Here is a 17,176-nt window from a genome sequence, read left to right on the forward strand (position 1 = left end):
ATTTCAAGAGAAAGGAAAATATTAAAACATATTCTATGTAGTTGTGATCGTAGAAAACTTAATGCAGGAAGTGTTAACTACATTATGACCATCTAGTCTAAAAAGAAATATAAATACAATTTTTTTTTAAGAAAATCACTTGAGATTCAAAGAGATGTATGGCTGACTGGGCTTGTTGCTTGATCTCTGTGAAGCTGTTTTTGTTTCTATTTATTTATTTTAGGTCACAAAAACAACTGATGTCATAAGTGCCCATGTCATAACCTTAGAACACCAATATGTAAAAGAAGTTAAAAGTGACTATACACTAAGCACAATCTACAGAAGCAAATAGAGCTAAAAACAAGGACGTCCCCTTGGAGAAAGGTCCACAAAATGTGGTGTAGAGACAGTGGAGGTCCCTAACCTAAGATCAAATGTCCTTTACCATATTGCTATGGTGGATAAAAAGGAACACACGATCAACAGCCCATGTGTTGTTTACTAAAATGGTCAATAAGTCAGATGGCAAATGCATATTGGAACCTATGCGGTTAAAAAAAAAAAAGGGCATTGGGCCAGGAAATGGCGATGAACATAAAGTGGTGCAGGATCACCACGTAACTAGTGCCGATGGCTAAAATGACAGTGCCCAATATGCAACCTAGCTAAAATGATGTCCTCATGACAAGAGGGCCAAGAGGAGATTGGCCAAGACGTTTGGAGAGATTTAATTTCTTGGTGCTTGTTCCCAGAATACAAGACCAGTGGTGATGCCAAAGTAACACCATCTGCCATCAGACAGCAACGCAGAGAACATATGAAGGAAAGAAGAGCTAGTAGGTCAAGGTCTGAGTACTGCAGCCATGGCAACAGTGTCAGCAGCCTCATGTCCCATCAGACCCATGTGACCAGGAAACCACATTAACATCACAGTAGCTCCCTCAACAGCAAGCAAGTGGAAGCTTTCTTGGACCTGTTACACTAAGGGGTGGACTACGTACAGCATACAAGCTCTCCAAGGGCACTAAGAGAATCTGAGCACATTGCAGAATTTAAAAACGTTTGCCACTGGTGTGTTGGGTGGCCAGATAGAGGGCAAAGAGTTCTGCTGTAAAAATAGAGCAGTTTTCTGGAATCCAATACCGAAAATGGTCAGTGCCAATGAAGAAGGCACACAGGAAACCACAGTCAGTCTTAGAGCCATCAGCGTACACGATGGTGCTATTGCTGAGATGCATGCAAAGATAAAGAAACTTACAGTGACAGATCGAATCCAGAATAGTGTCCATTAGAAGCAAATGAAATCCGAGATGAACATGGTCCACCTCATGAAGCCAAAGTGATGAAAGGTTCACACCTACCAGGAATGTGGCAGGTAACATTAAATTAAGCTGCTGGAGCAGTAGAAAAAAACAATATCTGAGAGGTAACAAAGTAGGGCATGCTCCGTACTGGTGGTCAAGGGAGTAATTGGAAAAGGGGGCATAGGATGGGTGGCTGAGCATGAAAGAGAAATGGCAAGCATATTCACTGATGAGGGCATCATGCTATTATGACAGTGGGAGTTTGGCAGCTTCTACATAGAGACTCTCAAATGGGCTACAGTAAAAGGCAACTGTGGCCAAACGTATTCCGCGATGGTGGGTTGTGTTATGACACCATAACATGGACGAATGTGCACAGGAATAAATGAAACACCCATAGTCGAACTGCAAAAGGACAGGGATTGGCATGAACGGAGAAGGGTGGTCTGATCCACTCTCCAGGAAGTACCACTTACAACACGTAGGACACTAAGGGGCAGGATATAGCATGCAGCCAGGTAAGACACATGTAAGGACCCAGAAACTTTTCTATCAAGCATGAGCCTCAGGAATTTCATAGTTTCAGCCAACAGAAGAGCAATACGCCCAAGATGTGAAGACAGTGGAAGAAACCAATTGAGCCACCAGAAATTCATATGAGCAGTTTTGTCAGTGGAAAAGCAACAGCTATTGTCGAAGCTCCACAAGTAAAGATGACTGAGACATCGCTAAAGATGCCACTCCAGGAACAAGTACATGGAGAACTGCAATAGACCGCAAAGCCATTGATAACAAGGGAGTCCATAATAGGGTCAATGGCTATAGCAGAGGCGACAAGCAGGACAGAACCTTGAGGGACACCTGTTCTCCTGCATAAAGGTATCAGACAAGGCCGAACCACACGTACCTTGCAAATTTGGTCTTTTAAAAATTCCATAAGGAAATGGGGTAGGCAGCCTTCAAAGCCCAATTACTGGAGTACTGAGGATACCAGTCCTCCAGCAGGTGTCTTAGGCTTCCTCCAAATCAGAAGTCACAGCCTCAGTCTGCTATTTCCACGGAAAACCATCTGTGATGTTGGTTGACAGTTTAACAACATGGTCAACTACAGAACGATGTACTCGGAATTCACATTGTACAGTGGTTAGTAACTGACTGATGTTCATCAACACAACTTGTGAGAAAGATGGGGTGGTAGCTAGAAGGAAGGTTATTTGTCCTTACTGGGCTTAGGTGTGGGTATGACCGTACCTTCATATAAGCATCTGGGGAATGTGCCCTCTGTGATTCTACGTACAAAGGAGAAAGTGCCTGCCCACAAGAGAGATGGTCAGCAAAATCTGAATGTGAACATAGTCCAGCCCTGGGGTAGAACATCGGGATGAGGTGACAGCATGGTCAGGCTCAGTCATTGTAAAGACAGCAGTGTAGCATTCACATTTCTGACAGGAGAAGGAAATCACCTGAGCCTCATCAAATTGTTTCTGAGGGAGGAAGGCAGTGTGATAGTGGTGGAGCTTTAAATCTGTACAAAATAGTGGTCCAAGATGTTGAAGATAGCAATAGGATTCACAACGACATCTGCTACGGTCAGGCCTGAAACTGGGGAATGAACTTCAGTCCCAGAGAGCTGATAGAGGTTGCCCCACAATGGAAGAGGGAGTGAAACTGTTAAAGGAACTAGAAAAGGGAATCCAGTAAGCTGTTTCGCTATTCCGTAAAACCCAACAGTACTGTGCAAGCAAGTCTTTACAACAAATACAGTTTACCATTGTAGGATAATGGTTAAAATGTAGAGAGCACATTTCCGTGTGTGAATTGTGTCACGGCACACCTCTGTGCACCAGGGGAACAGGACATCGTGTGGTAAAGAAGTAGACTGAGGTAAGGAACATTGTGAGGTGCAAAGGATAATGTTCATAAGCTACTCTACCTGGTCATCACAACTGGAGAACTGACTGATGTTCATCATAGGTCATCAGGGAAGAGTAAAGCCTCCAGTCAGCCATAGAAAGCTGCCAATTGGGTTTACACCCAGGTGGGGTAAGAGTCGGCAAACGGATAGTGCACAGGAAATGATCACTTGAGTACGTATAAAGAGAGAAGGGATCACTAGAATGACGGGTGAGCTTGGCATTGCAGAATGAGTGGTCCAAGTGGGAATAGATGTGCATGGAGTGTGGAAGGAACGTGAATGGTCCAGTGTTTAAGACAGATGGGGTTGAGTTGAGCGAGTTGGTCAGCCACGAGGGAACCTCTCCGACAAGTTCTTTAAGCACCCCAAATTAGATGGTGAGCATTGTAAGTCACAGAGCAGCAAAAGGAGATAAGGGAGCTGACCAATAAGCTGGATTAAGTCTGCCTGGTGACAGCAAATGACGAAGGGATGTAGACGTGAAAAGGTGAAAGAGGAAGGAAAATGTGGACTCCAACAGCTTGCAGCCCAGTGTTGAATGAGATGGTTTAGCTCTTGACGTATCCCAAATGAGCAGTATGACTCTCCTTGAGATGGAATGCCATCCTCAAGGGAAAGGTCAAAGTGAACAGGAAGGCAATGAGAGAAGTCGAAATTTAGTCTTGTTTTGTTTCAGGGCAGAAAAACAACTAGGGTTATACGCGACCATGTCAGAGCTATAAAACACAAAGACAGAAGAGTTAAGAATGACCACACGTCAATCCCAATCGACGTAAGAGAAGACAGCTAAAAACAGGCATGTGGAGAAAGGTCTATAAAATACACCATAGAGAAATGGATGTCTAGAACTAAAAATTAAATGTCCTTCACCATATTGCTATGATGGATAAAAAGTAAAACACAGTCGACAGCCAGTGCGTCATTTGCTAAAACAGCCAATAACTCAGATGACACACAAATGGGAATATAAGCGATTAAAAAAAGGGCATTCTGTCAGGAAATGGTGGACAGTTAAAAGTTGGGTGCAATGCGCACTAAGCAGCAGGGGAGCACCTCTGAACAAATGGCGATGGCCTAAGAGACAGTGCCCAATACGCAACCTTGTTAAAATGATCTCCTTGTGGCTACAGGGTTGAAAGGTCATCCAAGCCGCTGTGAGAGGCTTAATAGCCTGGAGCCCGTTCCAATGAAAGGAGGACCAGTGGTGATGCCAAAGCAACACCGCCTGCTGACACAGGGCAACACAGCTATCATCTGAGGGAATATAAGAATGAGCCGTCTGAAGTACAATGACTGCAGCCTTGGCAGCAGCATCAGCGGCCTTATTTCCTGTCAGTCTAACATGACCACGAACCCAAATAAACATCACAGTGGTTTCACCAAGAATGAGCTAGTGACAGCTTTCCTGGACCTGTTGCACTAAGGGATGGGCGTTGTGCAGCATGCAGAGGCTTTGAAGGGCACAGAGAGTCTGTGCAGATGACACAATTGAAAGGTCTGTGTTTCTGGATGGACGGGGTGGCCTGATACAGGGCAAAGAGCACAGCTGTAAATACTGAGCAGTGTTTCGGGAGTCGATACCGAAAAATGCCAGCACCAACAACGAAGGCACACCCGACACTACGGTCAGTCTGAGAGCCATCAGAATACACAAAGGTACTATGCTGCCCTGCGAAGACCATCAAACTGAAGGTAATAGAGTGAGGCTGGAGTAGTGTCCTTAGGAAGCGAATGAAGGCCAAGGTGAACACATGCAGCCACATGAAGCCGAGGTGGTGAAGGGGTCACACCCACCAGGAACGTTGCAGATAGCATGAAGTTAAGCTGCCAGAGCAAGAGCCAAAAGCGAATTCCAGGAGGTAGAGAAGAGGGACATGCCCCATACTGGTGATCAAAGGAGTCATTGAAGAAGGCATGCATGGCAGACATACCTGCTGAGGGGAGAGTCACGGCGGTAGGACAGTGGTAGCTCAACAGCTTCAGCATACAGACTCTCAATCAGACTAGTGTAAAAGGTGCCAGTGGCCAAACGGACACCACAATGGTGGACAGTGTTAAGACAGCGTAAGAGGAATGGACGTGCAGACGCATAAACAAATCACCCATAGTCACGTTTCGAACGGGCAAAGGACCAGTACAAACTGAGGAGGGTGGTTCGATCTACATCACAGGAAGTAACATTGAGGACAAGTAGGCTGCTGAGAGACAACATACAGTGGGCTGCCAGGTATTACATGCGGGAGGACCAAGAAAGTTTCTATTGAGCATGAGCCGCAGGAATTTCGTTGTTTCAATGAACGAAAGAGCAACAGGGCCAAGATATAAGTACGGAAGAAACCAATTGCACCGCCAGAAATTCATACAAATGGTTTTGACAGTGGAGAAATGAATGCCATTGTCGATGCTCCAGGAGTAAAGAAGATCAAGACATTGCTGAAGACGATGCTCAATGAGACGACTCCATGGAGAACTGCAATAGATTGCAAAATCGTTAACGAAAAGGGAGCCAGAGATGCCCAGCGGGAGAAGTCATTATCTGGTTAGTGGTGATAGCAAAGTGGACGATACTCAGATTGAATCCTGAGCTAAAGGTATCCGACAAAGCAGAACCCACATGTACCTCGGTCTTTTAAAAACACCTGAAGGAAACTGGGCAGGTGGCCACAGAAGCCCCACATGTACAGCACACGGAGGATACCAGTCATCCAGCAGGTGTTGGAGGCTCTCTCCAAGTCAAAGAACATGGCTACAGCCTAGTATTTCTGCAGAAAACCATTCATAACATGGGTGGACAAAGTGACAAGATGGTCAACTGCAGAAAGCTGTGCTTGAAACCCACACTATGCAGTGGTTAGTAAATTGCGAGACTCGAGCCGCCATACCAGCTGGGCAGAATCATATGTTCCATCTCCTTGCAAGCACAGCTAGTGACAGAAATGGGACAGTAGCTAGAAGGAAGGTGTTTGTCCTTACCGGGCATAGGTATGGGTGTGACAGTGGCTTCACGCCAGTGCCTGGCAAATGTACCCTTCATCTGGATGTGGTTGTATGTATTAAGAAGTGCTTGCCTGCAAGAGAAAGTTTATGGAACATCTGAATGTGAACATCGTCTGGCCCTGGGGTGGAGGATAGGGATGAAACGAGAGCATTATCTAGCTCTCTCTTAGTAAAGGCAGCATAGTAGCACTCATGATTCTGAGAAGAGAAGGGTACTGCTGAGCCGCCTCTGCTCGTTTCCACAAAATGGTGGCCCAAAGGGTTGGAGACAGTAATCGCTTCCACAAGGCCATCATCTGATACTGTCAGGGCAGAAATTTGGGAATGGATCTTGGTCCTAGGGCGTCATCGGAGGTTGGTCCACCCAAGAGGGAGTGGAACTGTTGAAAGAACTAGTAAATAAAATCCATCTAGCTTTTTTGATGTGCACACAACTGTTTGTAACAAATGTAATTTACCATCATAGGATGATGGTTAAAAACATAGAGAGCATGTCTCCGTGTGCAAATTTTGTCATGGCATGCCCGAGTCCACCAAGAGACTGGGACATGGCATGGTAAAGAGAAAGTGTGAGGAATGGACAGTTCTGTGGCATTTGTAAGGTATTCCACCTGGTCATCAAAACTGGGGAAATGATGTTTGTTTTAGGTCACTACGAAGGAGTAAAGCCTCCAGTCAACTTCAGTAAGCTGCCATTTGGGTGTGGACGTAGGTGGGGTAGGAGTCAGCAAACAGATAGCACACAGGAAATGGTAACTAAGGTATGTGTCAGGGAGAACAGACCACTCGAGATGATGGGCAAGTTGGGCAGTGCAGAAGGATAAGTCCAAATGTAAATAGGTGTGCGTGGAGTCTAAAAGTCTGTGTCAAGGCAGAAGAGGTTAAGTTGTTGATGGAGGTCAGCCAAGGAGGTACCTCTCTGACAGGTTCTGGGAGAACCCCAAAGGGGATAGTGTGCATTAAAGTCGCCAAGCAGCAAAAAGGGGTGCCCAACAAGCTGTAGAAAGTCTGCCCTGGTGACACTAAATTATAGAGGAATGTAAACTGTACAAAGGGAAAAAGTCAAGTGAGGAAGGAAAAGGCAAATTGCAACAGCTTGAAGGCAAGTAGTCAGGGAGATGGTTTAACTAAGAATGTTACCCCGTATGAGCAGCACAATTCCCATATTGGGGAGGGGGGGGGTCAAAACAGACTGAGAAGAAATGCGAAAGGTCACAGCAGTCACGAGGAAGCAATTTTGTTTCCTGGAGGCAGAGAACAAGTTGATGCTATGATGCTAAGAGCAGCTATAAATCATCCTTGTTGGAGTGAAGAACACGAATATTCCATTGGAGGAGAGTCACGGCAAAGAAAAAATGGAGGGATGTCACCTCGGTGGCTGCTGAATGCCACCCTTTGAAAACTTGCTGCTTCAGGGGACAGAGGAATGACGATCCTTCTCCATGAGGTCTACAGGAGCGTCAGCATTCTTCTGCTGTCAGCCTGTTGAGTCTAGTGCAGTAAAATGGCTGGTAATGTGCACCAGCAACACGGATGTCCGCCGAGTGAGGGTACCACACGGCGACACCATCAAAGAGGATCTTAGAGTTCCCACAACCATGATGCTGAATTTGAGGTCGCATGTCTGCATGGTCATGTACTTCGTGGAGTAAGAGATATCAATAACTGTACTGTAGGTACCAGATGGTAGAATGCAGGGTTTCCAACTAGCTAACAACTTGTGAGCAACTGGATAAGGTGCTTTTTCCTTCACCCAAATCTCCTGGGCAGCCAACTCATCAAGATACATGAGACAATCGCAGGAGGCGGTGGCATGGTCGCCAGTCCAGTTGATACAGCAGGGAGAAGAAGGCGGACAATTGCCTCTACTTTTTTCATCGTCTGATGGATGGCAACGACACCCTGATCAAAGGGGAACATTGGGATTTCTGCTTCTGTCAGACTATCGAGCAACCTACTGTAAATAACACCACAGGAAAAATTCAGAGTTGTATGGGCCTCAACACACAAACAGGATAGCCAGCCATGGAGGAGCGAAGCTGCAAGTAGTAGTTGTGCTTGAGAATCAGAACTAGTCTTTTAAGGAAAGTACCATTGTGTAAATGAGAGCAGGATTTCACAGGGCCAACAACTGCACCAACACCTTTCTGAATAATAAATGGAATAACTATAATAAAAGAACTGACCTCCTCCATTACATGTCACTACAAGATACCGAAGTGCAGCTTGGAGAGCTGTTGAATCTGTAGGTAGCCTCACGCTGTTTACATTTCTTAGACTCAGATGAAAATGACTGGCTCATTGAAAAAAAAAAAAAAAAGCGGCCCCCATAATTGCCAGCATCTCTGATGGCATGCTCCTGTGCAGCTGCTGAAGCATCATTTCAGAAACGCCAGATATGGCCTTGCCGTGGCGGATGGGCTTATGTAACTAATAGTATCACACTTGTACACCCACCCACACTGAGCAGTACATTTTGTTTAATGTCAAGTGTACACCTTAGGCATTGTTGTATGATCCATTTGTCATTTGTAGTTGACCCCTATTAAATTCTGATGCTTACAGGACCATCTATTGCTACATTTTTTAACTATTTATTTTTCCTCTGCCAAATGTGTTCTCCCTTCTCCGATGATATTCTGTTGCAATTTGACGTCATTCTGCCCAGTGGTGTTATTTCTACTGCTGTTTGAAAGTTTAATTATAATCACCCTGTAGATTGCACTGTGTGCTAAGTTTTGAAAACAATAAGTTACTTACAACAGCTAAAGAAACTCGATTAGGCTTGTGAAAGTAATGTTAGGCAGATAATTTCTGCTGATAGCATTTACAGAAGAAGATAGCTAACTGTGGTTCATTCCGAATGCTATTACTATTAAAAATTCACAAATACGTACAAGTGACCCATTAATAACTAAGAGATCTTTGTGACAATATGATATGTCAGATATGTTACAAGCTAAAATTGCTTATATATACACTAAACTTTCTATGCTGGAAAAATCTATCATACTTGTTTATAAAATGGCACAGTGCAACCCCTTCTGTTAGAAGGCAAGAAACTTTTATTCCTTCCAAGTATTGTTATTTAACAAAGCAATCATCTTATAAAGTCCTTTTATTACAATAGCTGGGAAAGAAGAAGAAGAAGAAGAAGAAGAAGAAGAAGAAGAAGAAACAGAAAGAAAGAAAAAAAAGACACACCACCTGTTACAGCATTAAAGCTATACTATACTCACAGTATTGGGGTTAGAAACACACAAAGGCCATTACAGATGGAACACTAGCTCAAACAGACAAAGACGGGCAAAAGAGAGGATGAGGCCTTGTTGTGAAGACTCATTCTTCTTGAATGCCAGTCCACTGTATTAATGCATTTGCACCCTGCTTGAATTTTACTCACAAAAGCAAATGAATCGAGCACTTTTTGGTCATTTCATCCCAAAACACAGTGAAAAGCAGAAAGCATAATTTACCACAAGAAGTAAAAATCATAGTATCACATGATGCGAACAGTACAATATTGTCACTTATTTGCTAACTCTTTTGTACAGAATAAGCATATGGCATCGTTGTTTCATAGTTAGCAGCTCTCAAGAATCTGCAAAATATTTACATTTTCATTAAAATAGCATCGAACAGTTAATTTCACCAGTATGTAGCCCAAATTTTTAATTAATTAGTTGTGATTACAACAAAAAGATGAGAATGTTACTGTGGCATAGGACATACCTGAAGATAACTAGAACATGCCTCAACTACTGCGACAACCTGAACATGACTTGCTGCCGACAGCACATCCTGAATGTTTGCCAGGTTGAGGGCCAGACGTGATGTGTAAGCATAGTCCAGTAACAGGCGCATTCCTGCTGCAGTCACACCGTTCAGACAAATTTCACTCTGGCGAGACTCTCTCATTGCATCCGTAAACATGGCACGAAAGTAGTCACTACATGATGCAAGTACCACTCTGTGTGCCTAGAAGTAAAGTAATATTCATATAGTACACCATAAAATTTGACTTGCAGCACAGTGGAAACTTACACGGCAAACAATATCGCAACATTGACACACTAAAAAAAGCATGTAAGGTATTTTCTCTTAATTGTAAACTAACACCTGACTAAGTAGGAAACGTGAGAAGTCCGATCTCTATTTACACAAAAAAGCAAGAACTGGTTAATGCACATTATATATTTAAGCAGCAATGTCTGTCTAGATATTTTAATTGAGCAAACAATAGATGTGATTAAAATTGCAAGTTTCTTGTTTAGAATGAGCAAATACCAATACAAACTTACCAAAATGCAAAATGTTTCAGGACCTCGCCAACAAACTTAGAATGAGTGCTCACATACAGAAGATTTTTGTTGTTGTTAGGAATTTATCCTTTGCAACCAATCATTTATTTATAATTGGCATGGTGTGCACTGAACTCATTGTTAGCTTTTCTGTTTCTAAACCTTCAGAATGCATTATTCATTATTACAGTTTACATGTGGGTTGTGTACCCAATACAGCTTATGAATGATCTGAGCTTGCTTACACGATTGTGTGTGTTACAGCAAAGTAAGGGACAATTTAAGATACGAGATACGACTGAATCAAATATAGAGAGGACTATTTTTCCCCTTCATGCCTTTTTGTAAATTGAAAGTGGCGTGATCTCTGCTCTTTGTCACTATTGTTTCCAGTAAGTCTTCTGCATGGCTAGAACATTGTGGCACCTTTTATTTAGTCAGAATTGCAATGTCAAAGCAAGAGGTACTGTCACTTCTTGTGCTATACATCATGATCACGTTTCTCACAAGAGGGGGCATAAAACCATCTGAAAAGAGATTTTAGGAGAATGATATAGAGCTGAGAATGCAGCTCACTAATGCTACCTGAGGACGAACATGACGGAGGAGAATATTCACATTGTTTGTCAGCTTGCTGAAGATAGCCACTGGAAAAAAGTTGCTGAAATTGCCACTAAGGTCAGCGTAAGCTACAGTACTGTTCAGGCAATCGTTACTGACAACCTCGGATATCAGGAAGTGACCACAACTCGTGTGCCAATGCTTGACCCCACAGCTGCCTGAACTCTCAAAATAATTCAGGAATTGTTCTAGGCCACACTAGGACATCCTCCCCACAGTCTCTGACTTATCACCCTGCAATTTTAATTTCTTTGGACCACTAAAGGAAGCGGTCAGATGAAAAACAATGATGGCACTGCCTAAATGCTCATCATAGCCTCATTCATTTTACAAAAAAACATGATCAAGAAATTGCCTATGCACAAGGGAAAATGTGTTTCCCATTCAGGAGAGTATTAGAAAAATAAGTTTGTGTACGTCAATTTTTCTGAAGCCTAAATAAACCTATAAAAAAATTGCAGTCTATATTCGAATCACCCTCATATCCAAGAGCGTTAGTTTACCGATAGGAGAATCTCAACAATGATATATTTGCTGCACTTTCATGACGCCTGAGAGAGAGAGAGAGAGAGAGAGAGAGAGAGAGAGAGAGAGAGAGAGAGAGAGAGAGAGAGAGCGAGAGAGAGAGAGAGAGAGAGAGAGAGAGCGAGAGAGAGCGAGAGAGAGAGTTTGTTTGTTGAGTATTTTTAGCAGAATGTGTCATGTAGTAACACTCAATTTTTAGAATTCAATGGGAGAAAAGTGCAGAAATGTGCTTTCCTCTTATATTTGTGCTGTGCGACATGCTAGAAGTAGTGGTTATGTAACAGTTTGTATTGTTAGTAAACGAGTACAAAGTAAGATTGGGTTTAATGTCCCATCAACATCAAGTTCATTTGAAATAGAGTACAAGCTTGGATTCTTGCATGGAAGAAAATCAGCAGTGCACTGTCACAGAAATCATCCCAGATTTGCATGGAGCGATTTAGGGAAAACCTGAATCTGCATGATCAGATGTGGGTTTCGACCATCATTCTTCTGAATGAGTCCACCGTTAAAACGAGTACAATCTACAAGTGAAGCGCCTTCAGAATGCACAGGCACTGGGAGACTATTTCGTAACTCATATGGAATTTGTGGAATGGTTTACCTTTCATACATGTCATTCACAGATGATGCAGGCCTTGCAAGACCCAGTTCTGTAGGCAGCCAGAATGGACCTGTCTGGAACTATATTAACACACATCTGAATCCCGGTAATCTCATCAGGAGAGGTTTTCTGCTAACATTTAGATTGTGTGGTTGGTAATCATCTCTTATTGTCTTTGGTTCCAACCAGCACATGGAACTGGAGCATCTTAGTTTCAATGTAATACATCTACAGAATGACTGACACAGTACTACATATTATGTGTAGCAACCTCTGGTTCCCGAATGATGGAGCTTGTAAAGAATTGAGAAATAGTCTACATGTAAACTGTGAAGTATTCAATGCCAAACACAAATTCTACCATTTCATACAGTTTTTGTTTAGTCACTTGAGATACATGTTAACAGCTGAATTATGCAATATACTTTGGTTAATAAAAGAAAAACTTTACTTGAAGTTGTTAATCCCGTGGTTGTGATTTTGCACAATACATTAACACAGTAATAAAGTTCATCATCATACTATTTCATTTACAACAAGCACACTCAATAAAAGTAAAGAATTGTAGCATACATGCAATTAGTAATGGGTTTTCTCGTAATAACATTATTTGAGTATGCTAAACAATGAGATAGCAAAAATTGAATTTAAACATTTTAAGTGGAAATTTATTACACAATCTCAGTTTTCACTTTACTCAAAATAACAACATAGCTAACTTGATGTGAAACTTTTCATTTAAAGTAAAATAATTAAACATAACGTAAAGAAACTGTTCATTTTGCAAATGCTCGATTATGAACAAGAACTTAATTTCAAAAAAATAGGAACTATATTTTTTTTATTGTAGTATCAATATATATCCATAGTCATTGTAACTGACTTTTGTTTACAAAATAATTAGTAACTCAACCTTGTCCTCCTCGTATGTTCATATGGAAAAACAAAGTCTACATAAAGATGCACCAACTTGGCTGTCATTTGTTGTTTAACTTTGAAACATGTAAAATGTGATTCAATTGTCAGCACCTTGTAAACTTCTGCAAGTATTAATTTCAGTAATATATGTTTTACAAAAAATATGAATCTTTGTACTGTTCTCATTAGGTGCAATGCTGTAAATATACATGAAGTTTTGTTGTCTACAATGATTAGTGCTATTGTTTTGGAAGAATAAAATGGAGCAAATGGATTTCTACCTCATGAATTGCAGACCCAGCCCACATAGATGCTTGTCCAAATGGTTAACAAATACTGTTCACTACAGGTGAAAAGGTAACTGTTAGTACTGACAAACTTGTAAGTATTGCTTTCCCAATAATAATGTCAATGTGAAATAATAGTTTTCTATACACCAGCTGTGCACTAAAGACTGAATGACATTTCACATAGTTAGTTAGTTATTGACAATTGGAAGGTCCTGTCATAACCATATGAACATGCTCAAAAACAGTGGAATGTCATGTTTAGAAGGTATCAGACATGTAATGAGGTTCATGACAGAGTGAACACCTGAATTTTATAAATGACATGGACAGATAACTTTTCGCTAACACCTGTACAATCACTGTTATTCAGTCTCAGAACCTGTGTGAGCTCATAAAACAACTAGTTAAAAGTAATGTATTGGTTAGGAAATGTAATCCTCTGTATGTAACCTATTATTCCTCAAACTCTGTTGATGCAAGGCTACACACCCTGTATATAATCCAGGCAAACCAGCACAGAATTTTCTAACAAATTTAATTTATAGGTATTGTAGCAACATATACAAACGTTGGATTAAAGTGCTGCCAGCTATGGAAAACCAGGCAAGTACCATCTGCTGATGCACCACTCTTTGAAGATTTTAGAACTTTATTGTATTCATTGATTTACGCATTCCAAATACCTCAAATTTCTTGTTTCACAGCTGCTAAATCACATTTGAGGGCCATTTCCTCCATGTAATCCACAATTTATATAGCGTTTGGTCTCCCAAAGTATGAGGTTTATCAGACCAACCCATTTAGTTCCATGTTAAATTAATTCATTTGTTCATCCAAAAATATTTCAAGAATGTGGGAGACATCATTTGTTTGTAATGAGACACACACACACACACACACACACACACACACACACACACACACACACACACACACACACACACACACACAAAATTCTACAGTAATATCAAGTTGTTGTTGTTGTTGTTCTTGTACGTGATCCACTAATATTAACGTGACCACTGCCTATGTTTGACGTTAACATACAATAGCCTTTCACAGATGGCAACTTTAGCTGTGGAGGGTTTATAAAGTATGATGGGGGATGTGGAAAAACAGTGCATTCATTATTGTAGTGAAGAATTAGAACAATTTATCTGATGTCCAAAACGGCATGATGATTGGTTTTCAGGCCAAGAGTGGAAACATTGCCAAAAATGGTTAATTTTGTAAACTGTGTGTGTGCTGCCATGTTTTAAGTGTACCATGCATAGCAAAATGATTCTACCCAAGCAAGACAACAGTGGTGCACAGAAGGAGGGTGAACGATTTCTGCAGAGATGTGTATGGTTGAATAGACATCCAGCTGACTGCACAGATCAATCAAGGGGCTACCAACAGTGTCTCCTCGATGACCATACAATGAACATTGCTGCCTATAGGCCCCTGCAGCAGGCACCTGGTTACGATGCCCAAACTTACTTGTGTTCATTGGGATCAAAGGCTGGAATTTGCATGCCAGTACTGCAACAGTGCATCCACTGAATGGTGACAAGTGGCCTTTTCAGATGAATCACATTCTATGTTCCATTGGACAGATGGCCTTGGCATGTATGGCATGAAATGTCCGAAAGAAAACCCTTACATACAGCTTTTTTCCTTCGGCACAATGGCACCTACCAGCACGACAATTCAGCATGTCACTGTCAGGAGTGTCCAGGCAAGAAGAGGGAGCGTTATGGTCTGGTGAATGTTTTCATAGCATTCTCTAGGGACATCTTCATTCTGGAAGGGATGGTGGATTAACAGGAGTATGCAACTATCCTTGGGGACCCCGTCCACCCTTACATGCCATTTTTTTTCCTCGGCATGATGGCATCTACCAGCACGACAGTTGAACATGTCAGACAGCTCGCAGTGAACATACATGATTTGAAGAGCACCAGGGTGAGTATACTGTACTCCTCTGGCTACTGCGGAACTGTCACAGTACTAGGTACAGTACATCCTGTATCGAGTCCCGCAACCATCTCTTAAAAGATAGATGTACAGAGACTTTATGTACTGTACCTGGTAATGGGATAGTTCTGTAGATTCGTTGTTGAACAGAAATCTACTAATACCAGTATTGCTGGCCCCTGTTTACCAGTGTTGTCTGTACACAGGGCCTGAAGATGGCATAGTAAATTGGCAAAACTGGTAGCCAAATAAAATAAGTTTGGAAAATAGATGACTGAACGGTGTTCGATTTGGCATCCTGTATCAAACAGCCAAGTCCCACAATCAGCTCTAAAAAGACAGACATACAGAGACACTCTTCTTTATGGCTGAACACAGTACCTCTCAACCTAGTCTGTGATCATCAACTAAGAAGACACCATTGTCTTCTAGTAGGCCAGCTGTGTGATTAGTGTCTTAGTCAGAACTGTAAGTGAAAGCTACTGTCGAATGTACTCTGTGTGGGAGACTTATTTTATCTGTATCAACTGATACATTATGTCCAGAAAGAATTATGAATACTCACAACATATCTGCGGATATGGATTATACATAGTTAAATTCTTCCTATCTATGTTATAATAAAGTGAACTAATATTTTACATTTTTAGTACCCATTTGGTCTCCTCTTGGGCCAAGTAAAGAACCCACAATTGTACCAACAAGTATATTTTCCATCCAGTACAACACACTGTGTCTAGGTTGATCGTTTTTGTTGACTTGCCTCACCTGCTTGCAAAGTGTTATGGTGTGCAGGCTCCCGTGCATTACACTGGGTTTGCCTTTCATTATTTCTGTGCATTACATCAACTGTTTAACATGTCTGAGCAACCACAGGAAATGTCTTTAAACGAAGTTGTTCATTCCAAAGCGCATTAAGTTGAATGACTGATGCCCAGTGTACAACAAATGACAACATCCTCTCCCAGCAAGTATCTCCACCACCAGTTGCTGCACCTAAGTTTTGTCCATTCACTCAATAGTATGGAAGAGGAATGGTTGGAAGATTGGGTGCAGTTGGAGGCCCACTTTGCTGCATACAACATTGCAGGTATGGTGCACATGACTTTCTTTAGCCAGCCGAAGCTGTGTACTGTCATTTTTAAAGCTGTGCCCTGATTCTCATCCTGAGACTACTAGTTACAACAAACTGGTTCGGCTGGTGAATGAACTTATGAAAGTTAGGGGTATGACATGGCAACAAGGTTTAAATTTTTTTGATTCAAGCCGCAGTAGCCACACACTTTCAAATGGTGGGCTACTGAACTCAGGGCTGACAAGACATTGTAGTATCAAGTGTTTTTGTGGACTTGGTTAGTCACATCATTTTACATGCTGCAGTCACACATTCATGCTGCTTCTCAGATTGATAGATCCTGATCAGAAAACAGTCATGTCTATTGTGAAATCTCAAACTTTGTGGACACAACTGAAGTTCTTTTAGAGGCTCCATGTATTTCTGTTGTTCAAAGTACACAATACGCAGTCTGAAGTTCATGACGGTGTTAAAGTGATCAAAAACAGGGCTCAACAGACAGTAAATGTACAGGTAAACATTTTTTGTCTCAAGGTACACGATATATGATACAGTAATCTGTGAGGTGGCCTTGTCCTACAGGCTTTTCCAATGTCATATTTCGACAGTGTTTTTACAGGGTGACCACAGCTCAAGCACCAGCCGATGCTGCGTAGGAGCATGGCTGCAGCACAACTGTCTACAA

General features: G+C 41.9%; 1 protein-coding gene across 2 annotated transcripts in view; it reads right to left on the reverse strand.

Moving 5' to 3' along the window:
* Window positions 1-17,176, reverse strand: part of LOC124594690 (kelch-like protein 26) — a 309,492-nt gene that overhangs the window by 43,801 nt on the left and 248,515 nt on the right. For both annotated transcript variants that reach the window (XM_047133067.1, XM_047133059.1), the window contains exon 4: window positions 9,931-10,176. In XM_047133067.1, coding sequence (XP_046989023.1) covers window positions 9,931-10,176 — 246 coding nt within the window. The remainder of the gene's footprint in view (window positions 1-9,930; window positions 10,177-17,176) is intronic.

The sequence above is a fragment of the Schistocerca americana genome, chromosome 1 (genome assembly GCF_021461395.2).
Source record: "Schistocerca americana isolate TAMUIC-IGC-003095 chromosome 1, iqSchAmer2.1, whole genome shotgun sequence".
NCBI lineage: Eukaryota > Metazoa > Arthropoda > Insecta > Orthoptera > Acrididae > Schistocerca > Schistocerca americana.